The sequence below is a fragment of the Sciurus carolinensis genome, chromosome 7 (assembly GCF_902686445.1).
Source record: "Sciurus carolinensis chromosome 7, mSciCar1.2, whole genome shotgun sequence".
Lineage (NCBI taxonomy): Eukaryota > Metazoa > Chordata > Mammalia > Rodentia > Sciuridae > Sciurus > Sciurus carolinensis.
Window position 1 is genome coordinate 16,597,255 of NC_062219.1, and position 24,875 is coordinate 16,622,129.

General features: G+C 37.9%; 1 protein-coding gene across 1 annotated transcript in view; it reads left to right on the forward strand.

Moving 5' to 3' along the window:
• Positions 1 to 13,287, forward strand: part of Raet1e (retinoic acid early transcript 1E) — a 29,144-nt gene extending 15,857 nt beyond the window's left edge. The window contains exons 2-5 of the mRNA XM_047558470.1: positions 10,214 to 10,477; positions 11,101 to 11,367; positions 12,057 to 12,183; positions 12,571 to 13,287. Coding sequence (XP_047414426.1) covers positions 10,214 to 10,477; positions 11,101 to 11,367; positions 12,057 to 12,160 — 635 coding nt within the window. The 3' untranslated portion in view covers positions 12,161 to 12,183; positions 12,571 to 13,287. The remainder of the gene's footprint in view (positions 1 to 10,213; positions 10,478 to 11,100; positions 11,368 to 12,056; positions 12,184 to 12,570) is intronic.
• Positions 13,288 to 24,875: the final 11,588 nt, after the last annotated feature.

Genomic DNA, 24,875 nt, shown 5'->3' on the forward strand with positions numbered 1-24,875 from the left:
TCCATGGTATACATATACCACATTTTCTTTATCCATTTATCTGTGGATGGGCACCTCAGTTGGTTTCATTGCTTTGCAATTGTGAATTGAGCTGCTATAAACATTGATGTGGCTCTGTTGCCTAGCATCTTGATTTTAAGTCCTTTGGATATACACCAAGGAGTGTGATAACTGGGTCAAATGGTGGTTCCATTGCATGATTTCTGAGGAATCTTCAAACTTCTTTCCAGAGTTGCACCAATTTGCAGACCCACCAGCAATGTATGAGTGAACCTTTTTCCCCACATCCTTGCCAATACTTGTCGTTACTTGTATTCTTGATAATTGCCATTCTGACTGGAGTGAGATGGAATCTCACTGTGGTTTTAACTTATACTTCTCTAATTGCTAGAGATGTTGAATATTTTTCATATAGTTTTTGACCATTCATATTCTTCTTCAGTAAACTGCTTGTTCAGTTCTTTGCCCATTTATTGATTAGATTATTTAGGTTTTTTTGGTGTTAAGTTTTTTGAGTTCTTTGTATATCCTGGAGATTAATCTGAGGTGCAGGTGGCAAAGATTTTCACCCATTCTTTAGGCTCTCTTCTCACATTATTTATTTCCTTTGTTGAGAAGAAGCTTTTTAGTTTGATACCATCCCATTTATCAATTCTTGCTTTTATTTCTTGTGCTTTAGGAGTCTTTTTGAGGAATTTAGTTTCTAAGCTAACATGATGGAGAGTTGGACCTACATTTTTTTTTTCTTACAGGCACATGGTCTATGGTCTACTTTCTAGGTCCTTGTTCCACTTTGAGTTGAGTGAGATATAGGGGTTCAATTTCATTCTGCTACACATGAATATCCAGTTTTCCCAGCACCATTTGTTGAAGAGGTTATCTTTTCTCCAATGTATTTTTATGGCACCTTTGTCTAGTATGAGATAACTGTATATATGTAGGTTTGTCTCTGTGTCTTCTATTCTGTTTCATTGGTCTTCATATCTGTGCTAGTGCCAATACCAAGCTGTTTTTGTTACTATAGCTCTGTAGCATAATTTAAGGTCTGGTATTATAATGTCTCCTTCTTCACTTTTCTAAGAATTGTTTTGGCTATTCTGGGCCTCTTATTTTTCCAAATGAACCTGATGACTACTTTTTCTATTTATATGAAGAATGTCACTGGAATTTTAATAGGAACTGCATTAAATTTAGTTTTTTTCCTTTGGGATAACATTTAATGATACATAAAGTTATCTCTCCTTTGAGTCATCCTATAAAGCAATGTTTTATTTTAAATTATTTTTTATTTTTTACAGACTGCAGTTTGACTCATTTTACACAAATGGGGTACATCATTTGTTTGTATGTTTGTACACAACGTAGATTCATACCATTCGTGTAATCATACATTTACATAGGGTAATGATGTCTGTCTCATTCCACCATTTTTCATGCCCCCCTCCCTCTCATTTTCTTCTGCATGAAGTTCCTCCATTCTTTTCTTATCCCCCACCCCCCTGCCCCCATTATATGTCATCATCCCCTTATCAGGGAAAACATTCAACCTTTAGTTTTTTGGGATTGGCTTATTTTACTAAGCATTATATTCTCCAACTCCATCCATTTACCTGCAAATGCCATAATATTATTATTCTTTATGGCTGAATAATATTCCATTGTGTATATATTTCACAATTTCTTTATCCATTCATCTGTTGAAGGGCATCTCGGTTGGTTCTACAATCTAGCTATTGTGAACTGAGTTACTATAAACATTGATGTGGCTGCATTACTGTAGTATGCTAATTTTAAGTCCTTTGGGTATAAACTGAAGAGTGAGATAACTGGGTCAAAAGGTGGGTCCATTCCAAGTTTTCTGAGGATTCTCCACACTGCTTTCCAGAGTGGCTGAACCAATTTGCAACTCCACCAGCAATGTAAAAGTGTGTCTTTTTCCCCACATCCATGCCAACATCTATTACTTTTTGTGTTCTTGATAATAACCATTCTAATTGGAGTAAGATGAAATCTTAGAGTTGTTTTAATTTGCATTTCTCTAATGACTAGAGATGTTGAACACTTTTTCATATATTTATTAATAACTTGTGTGTCTTCTTCTGTAAAGTGTCAAGTTACTTGGCCCATTTATTGATTGAGTTCTTTATATTTTGAGTGTAAAGTTTTGTAAATTCTTTATAAATTTTGGAGATAAGTGCTCTATCTAAAGTGTGTGTGGAAAAGATTTTCTCCCACTCTGTAGGCTCTCTTTTCACATTGTTTCCTTTGCTGAGAAAAGTCTTTTTACTTTGAGTCCATCCCATTTGTTGATTCTTGCTTTAATTTCTTGTGCTTTGGGAGTCTTGTTAAGGAAGTCTGGTCCTAAGCCAACATGATGGAAATTTGGGCCTACTTTTTCTTCTATTTGGTGCAGGGTCTCTGGTCTAACTGCTAGGACCTTGATCCATTTTGAGTTGAGTTTTGTGCAGGGTGAAAGAAAGGGGTTTAATTTCATTTTACTGCAAATTGATTTCCAGTTTTGCCAGCACCATTTGTTGAACAGGCTATCTTTACTCCAGTGTATGGTTTTAGTTCCTTTGTCTAGTATGAGGTGACTGTATTTATGTCTCTGTGTCTTTATTATGTACCATTGGTCTACCTGTCTATTTTGGTGCCAATACTATGCCATTTTTGTTACTATTGCTCTGTAATAGAGTTTAAAGACTGGTATTGATACCTCCTGCTTCATTGTTCCTGCTCAGGATTGTTTTGAGTATTCGAGGTCTCTTATTCTTCCAGATGAATTTCCTGATTGTTTTCTCTTTTTTTATGAGGACTGTCATTGGGATTTTAATAGGAATTGCATTAATCTTTATAGCACTTTTGGTAGTGTGGCCATTTTGACAATATTAATTCTACCTATCCAAGAACATGGGAGATCTTTCCAACTTCTAAGATTTTCATCAATTTCTTTTTTTAGTGTTTTGTAGTTTTCATTGTAGAGGTCTTTCACCTCTTTTGTTAGACTGATTCCCAAGTATTTTTTTTTTTTTGAGGCTACTGTGAATGGAGTTGTTTTCCTAATTTCACTTTCAGAAGATTCATCACTTATGAATAGAAATGCATTAGATTTATGCATAATGATTTTATATCCTGCTACTTTGCTGAATTCATTTATGAGTTCTAGAAGTTTTCTAGTGGAGTTTTTCAGATCCTTTAAATATAGAATCATGTCATCAAGAAATAGTGACAGCTTGAGTTCTTCTTTTCCTATTTGTATACCTTTAATTTCTTTGGTCTGACTAATTGCTTTGGCTAGTATTTCAAGGACGATGTTAAATAGAAGTGGTAAAAGAAGGCATCCCTGTCTTGTTCCAGTTTTTAGAGGGAATGCTTTCAATTTTTCTCCATTAAGAATGATGTTGGCCATGAGCTTAGCATAGACAGACAGCCTTTACAATGTTGAGGTGTGTTCCTACTATTCCTATTTTTTCTAATGTTTTAAGCATGAAGGGGTGCTGTATTTTATCAAACACTTTCTCAGCACCTATTGAAATAATACTATGATTCTTAACTTTAAGTCTATTGATGTGATGAATTACATTTATTGATTTCCAGATGTTGAACCAACTTTGCACACCTTGGATAAACCCCTCTTGATCATGGTACACTATCTTTTTAATATATTTTTGTATGTGATTTGCCAGTATTTTGTTGAGGATTTTTGCATTTATGTTCATCATGGATATTGGTCTAAAGTTTTCTTTCCTTGATGATTTTTTTGTCTGGTTTTGATATCAGAGTGATACTAGTCTCATAGAATGAGTTTGGAAGGTTTTTTCCTTTTCTATTTCCTGGAATACCTTGAGGAGTATTAGCATTAGTTCTTCTTTAAAGGTCTTGTAGTTTGACTGAGAATCCATCTGGTCCTGGGCTTTTCTTAGTTGGTAGGCTTTTGATGACTTCTCTATTTCATTGCTTGAAACTGATCTGTTTAAATTGTGTTTGTCTTCCTGATTCAGTTTAGGAGGTTCATATGTCTCTAAAAATTTGTCAATGTCTTTGATATTTTCTATTTTCTTGGAGCATAGATTTTCAAAGTAACTTCTAATTATGTATTTCAGTGGAGTCTGTCATGATATTTCCTTTTTCATCACAAATTCTAGTAATTTGAGTTTTCTCCCTCCTTCTCTTTGCTAGTGTGACTAAGAGTTTATCAATTTTGTTTACTTTTTCAACTAACCACTTTTTGTTTTGTCAATTTTTAAAATTGTTTTTCTTATTTCAATTTTACTGATTTCAACTCTGATTTTAATTATTTCCTGTCTTCTACTATTTTGGTGCTGATCTGTTCTTCTTTTTCTATAGTTTTGAGATGTAATTTTAGGTCATTTCGTTGTTGACTTTTTATTTTTTTAATGTATGAGCTCAATGCAATGAACTTTCCTCTTAGTACTGCTTTCAGAGTGTCCCAGAGATTTGGATATGTTGTGTCATTGTTCTAGTTACCTCTAAGAATTTTTTAATTTCTGCCCTGATGTCTTCTGTTATCATTACATCATTCAATAGCATATTATTTAGTCTCCAGGTATGGGAGTAGTTTTTGTTTGTTATTTTATTGTCAATTTCTAATTGTTTTCTATTGTGGTCTGATAGGATACAAGGTAGTATGTCTACTTTTTGTATTTACAATGACTTCTTTGTGGCATAGCATATGGTCTATTTTGGAGAAGGATCCATGAGCTGCTGAGAAGAAAGGATATTTGTTCAATGATGAATGAAATACTCTGTTAACGTCCATTAAGTCTATATCATTGATTGTATTATTTAGTTCAATAGTTTCTTTGTTAGTTTTGTTTGGAGGGTCTATCCAGTGGTGAGAGTGGTGTGTTAAAGTCCCCCACTATTATTGTGTTTTGGTCTATTTGGTTCTTAAAATTGAGACAGGTTTGTTTGACGTACATAGATGCTCCATTGTTTGGGGCATAAATATTTATGATCATTATGTCTTCCTGATTTATGGTTCCCTTAAGCAGTATGAAATGTCCTTCTTTATCCCTTCTGACTAACTTAGGGTTGAAATCCACTTTATCTGCTATGAGGATGGAGACCCCTGCTTTTTTGCTGAGTCCGTGTGCATGGTATGTTTTTGCCCATCCTTTTACCTTTAGTCTGTGGGTATCTTTTTCTATGAGTTGAGTCTCTTGAAGGCAGCATATTGTAGGGTCCCTCTTTTTAATCCAATCTGCCAGTCTATGTCTTTTAATTATTGAGTTTAGGCCATTGACATTCAGGGTTATTATTGTGATATGATTTGTATTCCAGGTCATTTTGGCTTATTTTTGGTTTTGAATTTGACTTGGTTTCTCCTTTGATTGGCTTTTCCTTTAGGGTAGTTCCTCCCTTTGCTGACTTGTATTGTTTTTCACTTCCTCCTCATGAAATATTTTGCTAAAAATGTTCTGTAGTGCAGGCTTTCTATTTGTAAATTCTTTTAACTTTTGTTTATTGTGGAAGGATTTTATTTCATCATCAAATATGAAGGTGAGTTTTGCTGGGCATAGGATTTCTGGTTGGCATCTATGTTCTTTCAGAGCTTGAAATACATTGTTCCAGGCCTTTCTTGTTTATAGGGTCTGGACTAAGAAATCTGCTGATATCCATATTGGTTTTCCCTTATAAGTAATCTGATGTTTTTCTCTCACAGCCTTTATAATCCTATCTTTATCTTGTATGTGAGGTATTTTCATGATAATGTGCCTTGGTGTGGATCTGTTGTAATTTTGTGCACCTGATGTTCTGTAAGCCTCTTATATTTGATTTTCCCTTTCATTCTTCAGGTTTGGGAAATTTTCTGATATTATTTCATTGAACAGGTTGCTCACACCTTTGCTTTGTATCTCTGTGCCTTCCTCAATCCCAATAATTCTTAAATTTGGTGTTTTCATGATATCCCATAATTCTTGGAAGTTCCATTCATGACTTCTTAATATCTTCTCAGTTCATTCAACTTGATTTTCAAGATTAAGTATTTTGTCTTCATTGTCTGAGATTCTGTCTTCCACAAGGTCTATTCTGTTGGTGATGCTTTCTATTGAGTTTTTAATTTGGTTTATTGTTTCTTTCATTTCAAGTATTTCTGTGTTTTTTTTTTCAGAGTCTCTATCTTTTTATTGAAGTGTCTTTTGCTTCCTGCATTTGCTTTTTTAACTGTTTACAGGAACGATCGTGCATTGCCTGCATTTGCTCTCTTATCTTGTCTTTTGCTTCATGGATCATTTTAATTATGCAGATTCTAAACTCTTTCTCTGTCTTTTCTACTGCCATGCTGTCATTGGATTCTATCAAAATAGCATCTTGGTTTGTTAGGGACATTTTCTTCTCCTGGTTTTTCATATTGTTTCTGTATATTCCCCTTTAGCAGTGAATATCAGAGGTACTGAAGTTTCCCCCCACAGGCTTATTGTGACCACACAGTTTTCCAGTACCTCTCCTTTGAAGGGGAGAGCAACATTAGCAGCACCCAATACAAAGAAAATGCAGTCCTGAACCGGAGAGCCCTAATAAAGACTTTAACATGAAACATTTAACATTATTATAGTTAACATTTAACATGAAACATTTAACATTATTATATTTAATAATTTAACATTATTATAATAAGCAGGATGAGTTTGATTATTATTTACAATATTTCTAGTGGTGACCAAAGCAGACGGGGAGGAGTATAGGATGTAAGTGAGTAAATAGAAGTACCTGTCAAAGGGCCTCCAGTCTCCTATAGGTGTCTCAGGAAGGGAGCCGCCCTTCCAATGATGGTGGCCACGCCCTCAGGAATAATTCAAAATGTCTGCACCAGCCCTCAGTGTCCAGCGTGTGTCTGCAGCAGGGGTTGGGCAGGCACAGCTTCAGCATCTGTCTGCGGAGTGGGGGTGGGCGGGCTCGGTGTCTGGTGTCCATCTGCTGCATTAAATTTATATAGCACTTATGGTAACATGGCTGTTTTGACAACATTAATTCTGCCTATCAAAGAATGTGGGAGATCTTTCCATCTTCTAAGGTCTCCTTCAGTTTCTTTCTTTAATATTCTATAGTTTTCATTGTAAATATCTTTCACCTCTTTTGTTAGATTGATTTCCAAGTATTTTTATTTTAGGTTATTGTGAATGGGATAGTTTTCCTAATTTCTCTTTCAGCTGATTCATCATTGGCATGTAGGAATGCAATCAAGTTATAGGTGTTCATGTTAAATCCTGTTACTTTACTGAATTCATTTGTGAGTTCTAAAAGCTTTTTGGTAGTTTTCTGGGTCTTCTAAATATAGAATCATGTCCTCAGCAAACAGGAATAGTTTTAGCTCTTCTTTTCCTGTCCATATTACTTTAATTTTTCCCTTCTGTTTAATTGCTCTGCAGAACTATATTGAATAGGAGTAGTAAAAGAGGGCATTCCTATCTTGTTCCACTTTTTAGCAAGAATGCTTTCATTTTTTTTCTCCATTTAGAATGATGTTGGCTTTAGGTTTAGCATATATAGCTTTTACAATGTTGAGGTATGTTCCTACTATTCCTATTTTTCTAGTGTTTTGAACATGAATGGATGCTTTATTTTGTCAAATGCTTTTTCTACATGTATTGAGATAATCATGTGATTTCTGTCTTTAAGTCTATTGATGCGAGGAACTACGTTTATTGATTCCATATGTTGTATTGATTCCATATACTTGCATTCCTTGGGTTGAACCCTACCTGAACATGGTGCACAAACTTTTTAATATGTTTCTCTATGCTACTTGTAAGTATTTTATTAAAAATTTTTGCATCTATGTTCATCAGGTATACTGATCTGAAGTTTTCTTTCCTTGATGTGTCTTTGTTTGGTTTTGGTATCAAGGTGATTCTAGCTTCATAGAATGAGTTTGGAAGGGTCCCCTTCTTTTCTTTTTCATGAACTAATTTGAGGAGTATTGATGTAAGTTCTTTGAAGTTCTGGTAAATGTCAGCTGAGAAGCATCTGGTCCTGGTCTTCTCTTTGTTGGTAGGATTTTGATGGTGTCTTCAATTTCATTCTTGAATTTGATCTGTTCAAATTTTCCATGCCCTCTGATTCAATTTGAGTAGGTCATGTCTCTAGAAATTAAAGACAGAATTTTTGACAAACTGGTAAACTGTTTTCTTAAAGAAACTTCCTCTGATGCTGGAGATCTTGAATAACCTCCAGATCAATCATCCAGAAACATCTCTCCACATAATTGAAGAACTTGGCTTCCACTTTGGGAAGAGATGCACTTTTTCTGTACTTTCTTTCATTTTTGCTTTTATGTCTTCAACAGAAGTAGGTCCTTCTGTGTTTCAGGAGCTTTTTCCTGTGTTTTGGAGGATTCTTGACCTCTTGATCTTGGTATTAGTGGTTTTGCATTTTCCCTAATCTGGCGTCATTTTGGTTCATTTTTAGCTGGAGGGTCTTAGACAGTTCCTTACTTGAGCTTTTTGTTTACTTTCCTCATCAACAAAAATCATCATCTTCAGCAGCAGTAAGTTTTGTTGCTTTCTATTGAACCCTACTACCTCTTCCAGGGTCCAACTGCTTTCCAGATTCACTGAAGAGCTTGAGATCCTCTGCTTCTGACCTGGGATCTTCCTCCATAGCCACCAATGGCTATCCACTGTATGCACAGGCCAGGAACCACACTTCATATCCAAGACCATAGGTGGTGTAATTTTCAAGATCCCAAGGGAAATTATTTACTGAACAGACATTTTTCAAAACTGCCAGTATTGCTTTAGTGAGACTCCCATCATAATTCATTGCCTCTACTTCAGCAAGGTGCAGTTCATCCTTTCTACCAGTCCCTAAAATGACCATTTACTTGTGTTCATTATTATCATTATCCATCTTAAAGTGATCATCTTTGTCAGCCTCTATTTCTCAACCAAAAAAGATAATTCTGGGACTCATGTCTGTATTGATTGAATCTTTCATTGTGCATTTAATGCAAGTGGATCTCAGTCATTGAGAGGAAAGAGTTTGATAAGGTTACATGTGATGAGATGGGGAAGAAAATATAGACCTAGGAAGAAAGTGGATGGTAAAAGAGGCAGGGAAAGGGGGAGAAGTGGGTAGAAGGAAGGAGTTCATATAACCTCCAGCAAGCTCTCCTTCCCCCTATAGTGTATGCACAGTGAGTTTTGTTTGTTTGTGGTACTGGGGATCGAACTCAGGGCCTTGTGCTTGTGAGGCAAGCACTCTACCAGCTGAGCTATCACCCCAGCCCATGAATTTTGTTTTTTAACATCTCCTTTTCTATTTTTGAGCATGCTATTAATAAGTAATTCTGTTTTTCATAACCTTCTAAACATGCCTTTGACAATATTTTTCTTCATTGAATTTCAACAGACTGGTCCTCAGTCCTCCAATTGTAGATTTTCAGCATACCCACACCTACCAGGGAAGAGGCCTATGTGCACGTGCCTGGATACTTCTTACCTGTTTCCCCATGATTTATTCTCAACAGAATGTCTCCACTATATTTCACTACATATCTTCTTTTGCTACTATTGCTGCTAGTAGGAGCCTGGAAGACTCTGGACCATTAGTGTTAACAAGAACTGCTTGGGAACAGGGAAGAGAGATTGGGACTCCATGCCGGGTATAGACAAGTGGATATCTCTTCTAAAGAATGGGGAAAGGGTGTGGTTTTGTTGGAGAGGTTCCCTGGGATCTGATAACCTGCTCATAGGGGCCTCATACTAAAACACCAGACTAGGTTCTGTGCTCCTGTGTGGTAGCTCCCCCTCTGCTGCCAAGTTTCCACATCTACTTCGTGAAGACTTTCCCGAACACCCAGACCCATGATGAATTTGATCTGTGATCTCTGATGCCTCCTTTTCCTCTCTATTGGAAATACTGTCTGTTCAGCTAGGTTTTAAGTTTCAGGAAGACAGACACCTTCTTATATTTTTTTGTACCCAGAACTTGGTAGAGGTCACAAAAACTGTTTATCAGATTAATCCTACTGGTAACACTGTGCCAGTAAGGGGTCCATGAGAGCATCCTACCAACCCCAGTTAAAGGTGGCACCAAAATAAGGATCTTGAAGATTGAGGGAGTCTAGGATGAAGACTCCTTCCTCTGCCGCCTAGCCCTTCAGAGGGACTCTAGGAGTCACAGAAGTATGGGAACTCATGCCCCTCTCCTCCCTGTCCTGGACCTCACTTGCACATTTCTCTCACAGATATCCATTCTCTTTGCCTCAACTTCACTGTCAAATCTCAGTCCAGACCTGGAAAGCCCTGGTGTGAAGTGCAGGGCTCAGTAGATGAAACATCTTTCCTTCAGTATGACAGTGAGAGCAACAAGATCAAACCTTTGGGTCACTTGGGAAAGGAGGTGAATACCACCAAAACATGGACAGAGTTGACCCAAATGCTGAAAGAAGTGGGACAAGATCTCAGGATGATCCTGCTTGACATGGACCTGGAAAAAAACAAGACCAGGAGTAAGTATGAAATGGGGTGAAGAGACAGAGACAGCAAGAGAGAGGAGGAGGCTTTGGATATATTTGTGTAAAAGAGCTGAACATTGGCCCAGCCTTAGAAGGATGTGGGCCTAACTGGCAAGAAAGGGCAAGTCTAGGAGAAAAGAATACAGGCCTCTAAATGTGCAAACACTCCACATCTTGGGAGATGATGGATCCATCAAGAGTGGAAGCTGATTGGGCTGGGGTTGCAGCTCAGTGGTAGAGTACTTGCCTAGCATGTGTGAAGCACTGGGTTCAATCCTCAGCACCACATAAAGTAAATGAATAAATAAAACAAAGTTATAAAAACAATTGAAAAAAAAATTTTTTTATTGTAAACAAATGGGATACATGTTGTTTCTCTGTTTGTACATGGCGTAAAGGCATACCATTTGCGTAATCATAAATTTACATAGGGTAATGTTGTTTGATTCATTCTGCCATTTATTCCCTTCCCCCCCTCCCCTCCCACCCTTCCCCTCCATCTATACAGTCCTTCCTTCCTCCATTCCTGCCCCCCTCCCTAAACCCAACTCCAACCCCAAGAAAAAATTTTTTTTTAAAAGAGAGTGGAAGATGATGATTTTGTGTGTGAATTGCAGGTCATCCCACCTTGCAGGCCAAGATGTTTTGCCAGCTCAAAGGAAAAAATCATCTTGGTTCTTTCTGGAATTTCAGCATTGATGGACAGCCATCTCTCTACTTTAATGTGATGAACATGAAGTGGATAGTGATTAATCCTAGAGCCAGAGGGCTCAAGGAGAAGTGGGAGAATGACAAAGAACTGGTAAACTATTTCAGAAAGATCTCCATGGGAGATTGCCATCACTGGCTCACAGAATTCTTAGAGCACTGGAAGGAAATGCCAGGTCAGTAGCTGAGTTACCATGATGTAACTCAGCAGGGTGGGAAGGATGTGGGAGTTCTCCTTAAAGGTCTGATGACTTCTGTGTGGGGTATTAGCATGTATGTGTATTGGAAAATTTGATGGGCTGAATGACTGATGGATTTCTTGATGGGTTTCCTGTCTGGTCAGTCAGTGATAGCCATATGGATTTATCACCAGCCTTTCTTTCTCATCTCACCTCCCAAGTTTTCTTCATTATATAGAAGTACTAATTCTCCATTAAACAATGATCCAGTCACTAATGGTCTGCTAACTAGTTCCCAAGTCTATATACATTTCTTTAAACTTTTAGACTTTCTCTTCCTGTTACAATTGCCCTTCAACTAGCTCCAGTGTTGCTTCTTATGAAGCCTTCACTACTTTCCCCAGACAAAATTAAGCACCACCAGTTGTGTCAACCTCCAAAATGTCCTAACTATAGTAAATATGCCAAATTGAATGGACAGTCACTGTTTCCTTCAGTAGTAATGTGAGATCCATAAGGACATGGCACAACCTCTATTCATCTCTGTATCCCCAGGACTTGGTAGAATAGTTGTCCCATAATGAGTCAATAAATGTATGAGTCCCATGGGCTGCATGGGGGAAACAGGTGCTGAAGAACAGATATTTTTAAGTTTAACAGGGATTTTGCTCTTCTGTTTGTTTTAGCATCAACATCAACAGTACCAGTTACCAACCAGTCTCCACGTACCCCTTCTATTTCAGTGATAAGCTCATTGTTCATCATTGGCCTAATCATGATTATCCTATAGGAAAAGAACCAACACCATGGAAGGTGAGGAATAGGCTGTTCTCTGGTCTTTGGGGGGGGTGTTGTCTTAGTGTGGTAGAGGCTTGGGAGAGGTGTCCCACGAGTGTCACCCAAGCCCCTGGCCACCTATCTGTCTCTCCACAGATATGAAGCCCTTTCTTAGTCTTGAGTACAGCCCTGACTCCCCAGTAAGCCTGGAATGACTCTGTTGCTGGAGTAGAGGAGGACATTGTAGGGAGCATAATCGTGCAGTTGAGAGGGGAGACAAAACAGGAGTCTCCTCCTGAGTTGAGGCAGTGTCTAAGATCTGGAAAACCTGGTTCAGGTGTTGTCTCCAGGTCTTTGATTGAGAAGTTATTTGCTCTCTAAGGATAACATGACATAGGTTAACAATTTTCCTTAACCTTGTAGAAGCCGTTCCGTTACCTACTATTTCTTCTGTGGACCATGAGAAGGCAACATCATCAGACCAAACCTTGATGGCAAGAAGCGAACTTTGATGACAGTCTTGCTACCAGTCTTTACTCTGCCAACAACCTTTCCTCCATGTTGGGTGGAATTGGAGAGGCTGTGGACATTTTCCTTATTTATAGAGGAAGATTAATTAGAGGGATATTTATTTTGGTTTAATAAGGTTTACTTAAGTGTTCACACTTATTTTTGTATACAAATTTTACTGATATGCATAAACCACAAATCAACTGTGCTAACTCACTTGATGTCATGACACAAAGGATTAAGGCCACAGAGTGAAGTGACATGTGAATATATTAACATGTCCTTGTGATACCTGGTACAGTAGAAAGGATAAAGTGTGATATGTTTGTAGCCGGAACAGTCATCCTGTAGAAAACATGCATGACTCCCATAGATAGGATCTATGACTATCTTAGATTCAATTTTCATAAATAGGAGGAAAACAGCAGACACAAAAAATAGATACTTTATGATGCAATTTATGTACATTTTTAAAACCAATAAAACTAATCTTCAGTAATAGAAGTCAAGGGGCTGGGGTTGTAGCTCAGTGGTACAGCACTTGCCTACCTCATGTGAGGCGATGGGTTCAATCCTCAGCACCACATAATAATAAGTAAATAAAATAAAGGTATTGTGTCCATCTACAACTAAAAAAATTTTTTTTTTTTTTTTTTTTTGCGGTACTGGGGATGGAACTCAGGGCCTTGTGCTTGCGAGGCAAGCACTCTACCAGCTGAGCTATCCCCCCAGCCTGCAAAAAAAATTTTTTAAGAAGTCAAAATATTGGTGGGGGGTCAAGATGGCAATTTAAAGGAAGGCTGCATTCCTAGTCACTCAGGGGCTTGGGATTCAAGCAGGGTGAGCAATGCTTCTCTGCAATGTGGATAAAGGGATTTCACTGAAACTCACTGAACAATGTCTTAGAGACTCAGAAATTTAGGTATGTAAAACAAAGAGGAAAGAGTACATTGAAGCCAAGCCAATCGTGGCAGCAGCAGAAGCAGCGCTGGTTCAGCACAGAGAGAAGGATAACGCAGAGAAACACAATGGACAGATTGAGTACAGAAAAACCTGAGTGTAGAGAGTGGTGACTTGAACGATGGTTTCTTTTTTTTTTTTTTTTTACTTTTTTTAGTTATAAATGAACATAGTACTTTATTTATTTATCTGTGGTGCTGAGGATAGAACAGGATGCACAGGATGCCTAGCTGCTATGGTAATGCCTTACACGAGGAGGCTCTGCACAAGAGTAGGCTCAGCTTCCATCTGTTCTCAGGTACACAGCTCCTGGGATAGAGAAATTCTCATGCTGGACAACCACAATGTTTCACCAGCTCTGCTTCTTCTGAGTCTGCCCACTTAACAGTAACTTTAAACAATGGACCTTCCTTTTTTATTTTTAACTTTTATTTGTTTATTTATTTATTTATTTATTTTATTTTGGTGCTGAGAATAGAACCCAGTGCCTCACACATGCTAGGCAAGTGCTCTGTCACTGAAGCTACAGTCCCAGCCCAAACAATGGACCTTCTTGAGCATTACACAAAGCCCTAACATTGCACATTGCACCTGTGGATTGCAACTGTGGAAAGTCACATAGATGTTTCTAAGATTGCTCTTTACATCTGCTTATCCATCAGAGAGCAGTACTCCACCTGATCACAGTTATTTATCTTCACAATCTATGTGTGGGAGCCTTTATTTTCTCATCCCCCATTTCTCCTCACTGGAACCACAAATTTGGCTGCGCTGGTCATGGCAAACCTTGGTGTCTCGAAAGTTTCATTATGACCTTCAAGTCTGTCTGCTTTGCTGAAACTTTCTCACAAATAAATTTTGATGACAAAACCTATATAATAAATGTGCTGAGCTAGCTCTGGGTTATTCATCCTCCATCAGAGGTTGAATTCCCATCTGGCCCCAGCTTTTTCTTTCTAGGCATGTCTGTTTGTCTTTTTTCAATCCCCTATCACCTCTCACCGGTTTCTGAATTAACGACTGTTCAGGTTTCTACACCTGAGATCAGAAAAGCACCCCGAACATAGCTGATCCAGAGTCTGCACTGTGCACGGGTGTTTGAAAAGTGCCCTGTACTTCCCAACTAGCCATGGAGTACTGAGGCAGAGCTATCTTGAAGTGTCCATGCTGCAGCTGCTTCTTTGGGAGCCAGGAAATCTCCAGCCAATACTGTCACACTGTTCCAGCAGGCACCTACCATACAGCCCAGGGTGTACCTAGCAGAATGGGAGTGAAACATGAATGGAGAAGATTGTACCCAGGGGAATTCAAGTTGGAAAAGAGAAAGGGAGCCCAACTCACTTCTCCTTTGAGTCTGGTGGCTCATGTGACCAGCTAAAGTGGGTTAGGAATCCTAATAGGCAGGTGTGAATACACTCAGGGACTAATCCAGGAAGGCTGTACTCATGGGCAGCAGAGTGTGGAGGGTTGGCACCCCTGCTCCATGAGTAGAATTCATGGGAGTCTCCTGAGATCCACACAAAAGAGGGGCATCTGCCAGGCCCTAGGGGTATGTTAATCTAATCCCTCCACAGCACAACACAACAAAGTTCCTAAGGCCTGTTTAGAACTATGTCCACCTGCAAGCTGTCCCCTGACAGGATTCTGTGGCAACCCACCCTGGGAATGCATCAGTCTGGTCTGTGCAGACAAAATTCCAACTGATAGTAGTCCATCCCATTCTACCTTATCCTGGGGAGAAGAGAAACTGAGAATTATTTGAACCAGCTTCAGTCTTAAGGCCATTCCAACTGGCAACTTGGTGACAACACAAGAGGAAAAAGTTAAAACCCCCCAGCTCTTGCTCTTGTGCTCAGTACATGACTCAAGAAGAAATGGAAAGAAGGACAATAGAGCATACGCAGTGACCATCCATTCTTGTTGGTGGTTTTGACCACCTCAGTGGAATCAATTCCTTCATTTCCCATTAAGAATCTTTTTTCTTTCTTTCTTGTGTGTGTGTGTGTGTGTGTGTGTGTGTGTGTGTGTGCCATATATATATATATATATATATATATATATATATATATATATATATTTCCCCTCAATTTTAGCATTTTTAAAAATGTAGGGGGCTGGGGAGATAGCTCAGTCGGTAGAGTGCTTGCCTTGCAAACACAAAACCCTGGGTTCGATCCCCAGCACCAAAAAAAAAAAAAAAAAATGTAGTTATTTCTCCTTGCCTTGTCTTTTCAAATTTAGGGTTTTGAGTTTGTACATTTTGGTTTTGTTTTATATTGTTTTCTGTTTCTCTTCCCTCTCCCTCTCCCTCTCCCTCTCTCTCATCATGCTAACAGCCAAATTCTACTATTCTTTCTTTTGCTCTCCCTTTGTTTTGTTACTTCTATTTTCCCCCTTCCTTATAACCAACAGCTGCTACATCTCTTGTACATTCTTTCTGTTCACTTTTTGAAAGTGTTAACTCTTCTCTTTCTGTCACATTTTCTTTTCTCTTAATTAATTTATTCTTCCATTGTTTAGAATGAATTGGTTTATACAACTGCTCCCACCATTAATGCTGTTGCAATTATTACTGCTGTGGATGGCAGTTGACACCTATTGTTTGCTTTAATCTAGTTTATGGTTACTTACTGATTTTGCTATTGGCAATTACTGGTCCCAACATTTCTGGGGGTTTTTTGTGGTAGTTAACAGTATAGATGTTATAGTAGGGACCAGGTCTATTCTATTGAAATATGGTTTGAGAAAATTAATAAGAGTTCTGTGCTCTTTATTTACCATATTTATCTCAGGCCCAAACTTACTTGTTTCTTTTTTTTAGACCTGAACCACCAGCACTAAAGATTTTATTCAATCATGAACAATACCAAAAAAAAAAAAATCACATTTATTCTAAATGGTGTTTATGAAACTCTAAAAAATGGATTGTTTTTAAACTGTGTAAACTTGAGGCAAATTGCAGAATTATTAAAGGATCTGTGTACTATACATTCTATTAATAAAAGCATTATAGTTTTAAATTTTGTAAGTTCTTTTGCTTTGGAATTTATCTCTATTTTGTATTCAATTTTTTATAATGTCATAATATTTTTCAGATTTTACATTAATGGTAACATTTAGAAGTTCCAATAGTTCAGTGAACTTGTTCAAATGTGTCATTTACAGTTTAGGAAGTAGAAGTTTTGGGGGTAGGGGGTGAGAATTTGCCTTTATAAATTACCAATAAATCTAGATAAACTGCTGGGGATATAGCTTAGTTGGTAGAGTGCCTGCCTCACATGCACAGGGCCCTGGGTTCAATCCCCAGCACCAAAAAAAAAAAAAAAAAAAAAAAAAAAAAAAAAAAAAAAAGAAAGAAAAGAAAAGAAATCTAGATATACTTCAAAGCTTAAAATTTATTTACAAAGTAAATATTACATTACATTTTTACAGACCATAATTTTAATCAGTAGAGAATAACTCTCAGTAGACTTTCAAGAGATACTTGATAAAAACATTTCTCAATGTAGTTTTTAGATTTTGAGCTCAAGTGCTTAAAATTCAATTTAAAGACATGAACAGGGACTGGGGTTGTGACTCAGTGGTAGAGTGCTTGTCTAGCATTTGTGAGGCACTGGGTTTGATTCTCAGCACTGCATTTAAAAAAATAAAATAAAAGTCCACTGACAACTAAAAATGTATATAAAGACATGAATACATGAGTAATAGGAGCAGGTATTTAGGGGAGAAAGGATATAAAGGTAACTTTTTAGAATTTGGACTATTTAGAACATTGAATTTATGTCATTCAGTAGCCATCTTAAAAATCTACACTGTGTGTCTCATTTTAGTGTTTCCATTGCACTGAGGGATTTTCATGGCCAAAATGTTATTGGTGCAACTTATTTTAAAGGTTTCTAATATTGGTATGTGTGCAGATATGACTCTGATTGAATGCTACTAACCACAAGTACAAAGTACAAACTATGTACAATAGCAGTTATAGGTTCAGGGCAATCCTCAAGGGAAAAAATGGAACCATCAAAGTCTGTTAATTGATCACTATGTCACAGGAAAGCAGGGAACTGAAACTCCAAACCTTGGCTGTGTTCTGATGAAAGAAAATTTAAAGTCAGACATCAAAAGTCAGGCAAGAGAACTTTATTATAAGTGAAAGTGAGGTGAAAACAAAATAAAAGTGAGGCTTAAGCAAAAAGCACTCACGAGAGAGAGAGTGGGGATCTCCAAGCAGAAAACAACAAAGGAGACAATGCTGTCCCCAAAATTTTGTTACTGTTTGATGTTTACCAGGAGAACTGGGGACCACCTTCTGAACTCTTGGCCAATCAGGTGTTCAACTCCTCCTTCACATCAGGGTGGTGGAGTTTTTTACCTCACTTGGTCCTTTCCAGAACTGTCATGGTGGCTATTCTTTTTAGGGGAGCTTTATCTACACGCCAATCCTATGTTAATGTGGGCACTGGGGTCAATAGGCTGGTTAGAAGTTACCTTAGTGTGCCTGCACTACTAAAGGAATCTTCCAACCCAGACAATTGGAGACACTTATAGCCACAATTCCTAAGTTTACATCAACTTCAGGGGACTCCATCAAGGGTTAGTCCCATTAATCCTTTTCTCTTGACGTGATTTTCAACTAACTCCCTTGCTTCTGTTTATTTTCTACAAATTAACTACCACTCTTTGTTTTCGAATCTACTTTGGAAGTAGTTAAAACAGAAAGCAAAGTAATTTAAAGAACACCTGTGACTGACAGGTTATGGAAAATAATATTTCTAAAAGACAGCTCCCCAAGAAAAACAGAGGGACAGTATGGCTCAGGAAGAGGGAGGGGAAATTAGCCAACCATTAAACCTCTCCCAGTGCACCCTTTCCTAATAATAATGGGCCCTAAAGGAAAGGGGCAAATACTGAGTGCTGGACCCTAAACTTTGACCTTTCCCCATTACAAATTAGTCCTAAATGGAGGCACAGCAAATACTGAATCTCTGGGAAACAATGGATCCCAGAGAAAGAAAAGAAATGGGCAAGATTTGAGTACTCATCCCTTAGGATCTGGGCTCTTATCTCCCCAGACAACAATGCGTTTCAACCTTTTTACAACTACCCTCCTAAATTAAAGTTTTAAACTGTACAGCTAGCCCCTGATGGTCAAAACTGCATGTACTGGCTTCCAATGATTACATCATTGTACCCTATAAAACAAAAATCCTCTCTGTAACTGATGGCCATTTTCACACCTGGAAAATGCACCCCAATGGTGCCCAAGTCCAAATGAATAAAGGTCTCTCTGAATCCGTCTGCTTCCCGTCCTTTTGCACTTACAGTGACCTCACCTGCATTTCACTGCTCATTACTAGCTACTACCTAACAGTTATTCTTTGACTAATATGACACTAAGATTCAGATATTTCTACAAATTTGAAACTGAAATTACCTGCTAAAATTCATGTAAAGTGAACAACCGTCTCACCACTGTTGCTATTGACTTTTTCATATGTAATCTAAATATAAAATAATACATAAAACCGAATTGTGATGAAGCTGGCAAAGATTCTAATCTTTATTATGATTTCAAGAAACTCTCGAGATCCAAGATGGTGGACTAGAAGGAGGCTGCATTCCGTGTGGCTCCGTAACTCCGGTTTCAGGCAGAGGATATCTGTTTCTTGGTAAGGCAGATTTTGCTGCCTATCGATCCCCTGCTGTTTACCCCATTTGTCTATTGTGATCACCTGCAGTCTGCCAGCATATCGACGCCTTTTTTGAGTGCAGATTGATCACTGTCAGGCACCTATCATCTTCCATTTGCCTGCCTCTTGCCTATCCATTGCCTGCCTTGCACCTATCCATCACCCACCACACGAGGTTCGCCTCCTGATCGTCGGACAATAGCAAACTGATCACTGACCACCAGTGGAGCACCAGCTGCCTGCTGTTGCCTGGAAGTTCTCTGTCACAGTACCTGCAGGTTTGATTACACGTGGCTGCCACCATTTTGAGACAACAGCCAGGTCCCGTAGGATCCCTGGCCAGACTGGCTGAGCCCCATCTCCAGGATCCCTCAGCCTGACCGATCACTCCCTGCCTCTGGGGCCCTCACATCGACTGACTGCTCCCTGCCGCCAGAACTCCCAGAACAATTGACTGCACCCTATCATGGGGACCCCAGACCAATCGCACCCCGCCTCCAGGATCCCGCAACTGCCCAAACACACCCGGCCTCCAGGACCCCTGCTTGACCAACCACACCCCACCTCCAGGACCTCCAGCCGACCACATCCACACCATGAGCTGCAGTTCCCCATTTGCCAACACATTTGGAAGCCAGAGCAGCCATCTTGGATAATCCTGGAAGCCAGAGCTCCAATCTTTAGGTGGGGCAAATCCCATCCTGAGATGCCTACTGGAGACTTGAAGCTCAATGTCAGGTACCTCTCATACATCAGGCTACTGAAGACTGGGAGGTTTGAATACTATATGACTGTTATAGTGGAGATTTTTCTTTTTTCTCCTTATTGGACAATTTGAAGTTTTTATTTCTTTACTTTTCTTGCTCTCTTTTCCCTTTTGTATACCTGTTCCCTCAGAGTCTCTTTCTCCCTTTTGCATGCTATCATCCAATTTCTTTTGAATATACTCTCACCCTTTCTATTATCTAGAACTTCTGTATATTCTTTTCTTATTCCATTAATAGCTACATTCTACATCCCTCTGCATCCTCTTTGTCCTCCATTAGAAACTGCAGACCTTATTGCAAATCTGTTTGTTATACTGAAGATAATATTTGAACTCATTCTGTTTATTATAACAATATTGTTAATGTCCTCATAGGGGCTACTTGGTCTAGAATTGCATAGTGTCTGAATTGAGCACTCCTAATATTGATCTCCCCTTAAAGAAAAGGTTTTGGAAACCTATAGGGCCACTATAAGCCTATAGGGGGGGAATCTGCAATGCCCCATATCTGCACTGCTAGACAGGAAGATACATGAACAACATGAAAAAACAAGGGAAGAAAATAATCCAAACAAATCTAGATTCTATACTAATCAAATCCAATGACAGTGTGGTAGAAGAAATGTCAGAAAAGGACTTCAGATTATACATGATTAAGATGATTCACGAAGCAAAGGATGAGATAAGACAATAAATGCAGGCAATGATTGATAATACCAATAGCAGTAGAAAGAGCAACTACAGGAAGCAAAAGATCATTTGAGATAGAGATTCTCAAAAAAAAAAAAAAAAAAAAAAAAAAACCAAATGGAAATCCTTGAAATGAAGGAAACAATAAACCAAATAAAAAACTCAATGGAAAGCATCACCAAAAGACTAACCACTTGGAAGACAGAACTTCAGACAATGAAGACAAAATATTTAATCTTGAAAATAAAGTAGCCCAAACAGAGAAGATGGTAAGAAATCATGAACAGAATCTCCAAGAACTATGGGACATCATGAAAAGACCAAATTTAAGAATTATTGGGATTGAGGAAGGCACAGAGATACAAACCAAAGGAATGAACAACCTATTCAATGAAATGATATCAGAAAATTTCCCAAGCCTGAAGAATGAAATGGAAAATCAAATACAAGAGGCTTACAGAACACCAAATGCACAAAATCACAACAGATCCACACCAAGGCACATTATAATGAAAATGCCTAACATTCAAAATAAAGTTAGGCTTTTGAAGGCTGTGAGAGAAAAGCATCAGATTACATATAGGAGGAAACCAATGTGGATAGCAGCAGACTTCTCAACCCAGACTCTAAAAGCTAGAAGGGCCTGGAACAACATATTTCAAGCTCTGAAAGAACATGGTCGCCAACAAAGATTCCTATACTGAGCAAAACTAACCTTCAGATTTGAAGATGAAATAAAGTCCTTCCATGATAAACGAAAGTGAAAAGAATTTACAAATAGAAAGCCTGCGCTATAGAATGTTCTCAACAAAATATTTCATGAGGAGGAAATGTAAAACAACAATGTAGGTCAACAAAGGAAGGAACTACCTTAGAGAAAAACCCACTCAAAGGTGAAACCAAGCCAAGTTAAAAAAACAAAAATAAGCCAAATGACTGGGAATACAAATCATATCTCAATAATAACCCTGAATGTCAACTGGCCTAAACTCATCAATCAAAAGACAGATAAAAGATTAAAAAGAAAGACCCAACAATATGCTGCCTGCAAGAGACTCATCTCATAGAAAAAGACATCCACAGACTAAAGGTGAAAAGATGGGATAAAACCTACCTATGCTTAAGGGAACCATAAATCAGGAAGACATAACGATAGTAAATATTTATGCCCCAAACAATGGTGCATCCCTGTACATCAAACAAATCTTTCTCAATTTCAGGAATCAAATAGACCACAACACAATAATTCTGAGTGAGTAACACACTGCTGTCACCACTAGATAGATCTTCCAAACAAAAACCAACCAAAGAAACCATAGAACTCAATAACACAATCAATAACCTAGACTTAACAGACATATATAGAATATTCCACCCATCAATGAGTGAATTCACTTTCTTCTCAGCAGCACATGGAACCTTCTTGAAAATAGACTATATGTTATGCCACAAAGCAGCTCTTAGGAAATGAAAAAAAATACAGATACTGCCTTGTGTTCTATCAGATCACAATGAACTGAGAGTAGAAATCAATGACAATATAAACAGAAATTGCTCCAACACCTGGAGACTAAATAATATGCTATTAAATGAAACATGGATAACAGAAAACATCAGGGAGGAGATAAAAAAAATTCTTAGAGGTCAATGAGAATGATGATACAACATATCAAAATCTCTGGGACACTATGAAAGTGGTACTAAGAGGAAAATTTATTTCATGGAGCACATTCCAGAAAAGAATGAAAAGTCAACAACTAAATGACTTAACATTACAGGTCAAAGCCCTAGAAAAAGAAGAACAGAATACATTTTGTAGGATACTACAAAAGTAGTAGAAGACAGGAAATAATTAAAATCAGAGCTGAAATCAATGAAATTGAAACAAAAGAAACAATTCAAAAATTGACACAACAAAAGTTGGTTCTTTGAAAAAGTAAACAAATAGACAAACCCTTAGCCACACTAACAAAGAGAAGGAGAGAGAAAACTCAAATTACTAAAATTCATGATGAAAAAGGAAATAGCATGACAGACACCACTGAGATACAGAACATAATGAGAAGCTACTTTGAAAATCTGTATTCCAACAAAATAGAAACTACCGAAGACATTGACAAATTTCTAGAGACATATGCTCCTCCCAAACTGAACCAGGAGGACACACACACTTTAAACAGATCAATATCAAGCAATGAAATAGAAGAGTCCAGTAAAAACCTACCATCCAAGAAAAGCCCAGGATCAGACGGATTCTCAGCCGAGTTCTACAAGATCTTCAAAGAAGAACTCATTCCAATACTTCTCAAAGTATTCCAGGAAATAGAAAAGGAGGGTACCCTACCAAACTCATTCTGTGAAGCTAATATCACCCTCATACCCAAACCAGGAAAAGACACATCAAGGAAAGAAAATTTTAGACCAATATCCTTGATGAATATAGATGCAAAGATCCTTAACAAAATATTGGCAAAATGTATCCAAAAACATATTAAGAAAATTGTGCACCACGATCAAGTGGGGTTCATCCCTGGAATGCAAGGATGGTTTAACATTCGTAAATCAATAAACGTAATCCATCATGTCAATAGGCTTAAGGATAAGAATCATATGGTTATTTCAATTGATGCAGAAAAAGTGTTTGACAAAATACAACACCCCTTCATGCTCAAAACACTAGAAAAAATAGGGATAGTAGGAACAAACCTGAACATTATAAAGGCTATTTATGCTAAGCCCATGGCCAACATCATTCTTAATGAAGAAGAATTGAAACCATTCCCTTTAAAAATGGGAACAAGACAGGGATGTCCTCTTTCACCACTTCTATTCAACATTGTCCTTGAAACTCTAGCCAGAGCAATTAGACAGACTAAAAAAATTAAAGGGATACGAATAGAAAAAGAGGAACTTAAGCTGTCACTATTTGCTGATGATTCTATATTTAGAGGATCCAAAAACCTCCTCCAGAAAACTTCTAGACCTCATCAATGAATTCAGCAAAATAGCAGGCTATAAAATCAACACACATAAAGCATTTTATACACAAGTGATGAAACAGCTGAAAGGGAAATGAGGAAAACAACTCCATTTGCAATAGCCTCAAAAAAATAAAATACTTGGGAATCAATCTAACCAAAGAGGTAAAAGATCTCTACAATGAAAACTACAAAACATTGAAGAAAGAAATTGAGGAAGACCTTAGAAGATGGAAAGATCTCCCATCTTCTTGGATAGGAAGAATTAATATTGTCAAAATGGCCATACTACCAAAAGTGCTATACAGATTCAATGCAATTCCAATTAAAATCCCAATGATGTACCTTACGAAAATAGAGCAAGCAATCATCAAATTCATCTGGAAGAATAAGAAACCCAGAATAGCTAAAGCAATCCTTAGCAGGAAGAGTGAAACAGGTGGTATCGCAATACCAGAACTTCGACTATACTACAAAGCAATAGTAACAAAAACGGCCTGGTATTGGCACCAAAATGGACAGGTAGATCAATGGTACAGAATAGAGGACACAGACACAAGCCCAAATAAATACAATTTTCTCATACTAGACAAAGGGGCCAAAAATATGCAATGGAGAAAAGATAGCCTCTTCAACAAATGGTGCTGGGAAAACTGGAAATCCATATGCAGCAGAATGAAACTAAACCCCTATCTCTCACCCTGCAGAAAAATCAACTCACAATGGATCAAGGACCTTGAAATCTGACCGGCGACCCTGCATCTTATTGAAGAAAAAGTAGGTCCAAATCTTCAACTTATGGGCTTAGGATCAGACATCCTTAACAGGACTCCCATAGCACAAGAAATAAAAATAAGAATCAATAACTGGGATAGATTCAAACTAAATAGCTTTCTCTCAGCAGAGAAAACTATCAGCAATGTGAAGAGAGAGCCTACAGAGTGGGAGAATATCTTTGCCACTCATACTTCAGATAGAGCACTAATTTCCAGAATATATAAAGAACTCAAAAAACTCTACACCAAGAATACAAATAATCCAATCAACAAATGGGCTAGGGATATGAACAGATGCTTCACAGAAGAAGATCTACAAGCAGTCATCAGATATATGAAAAAATGTTCAACATCTCTA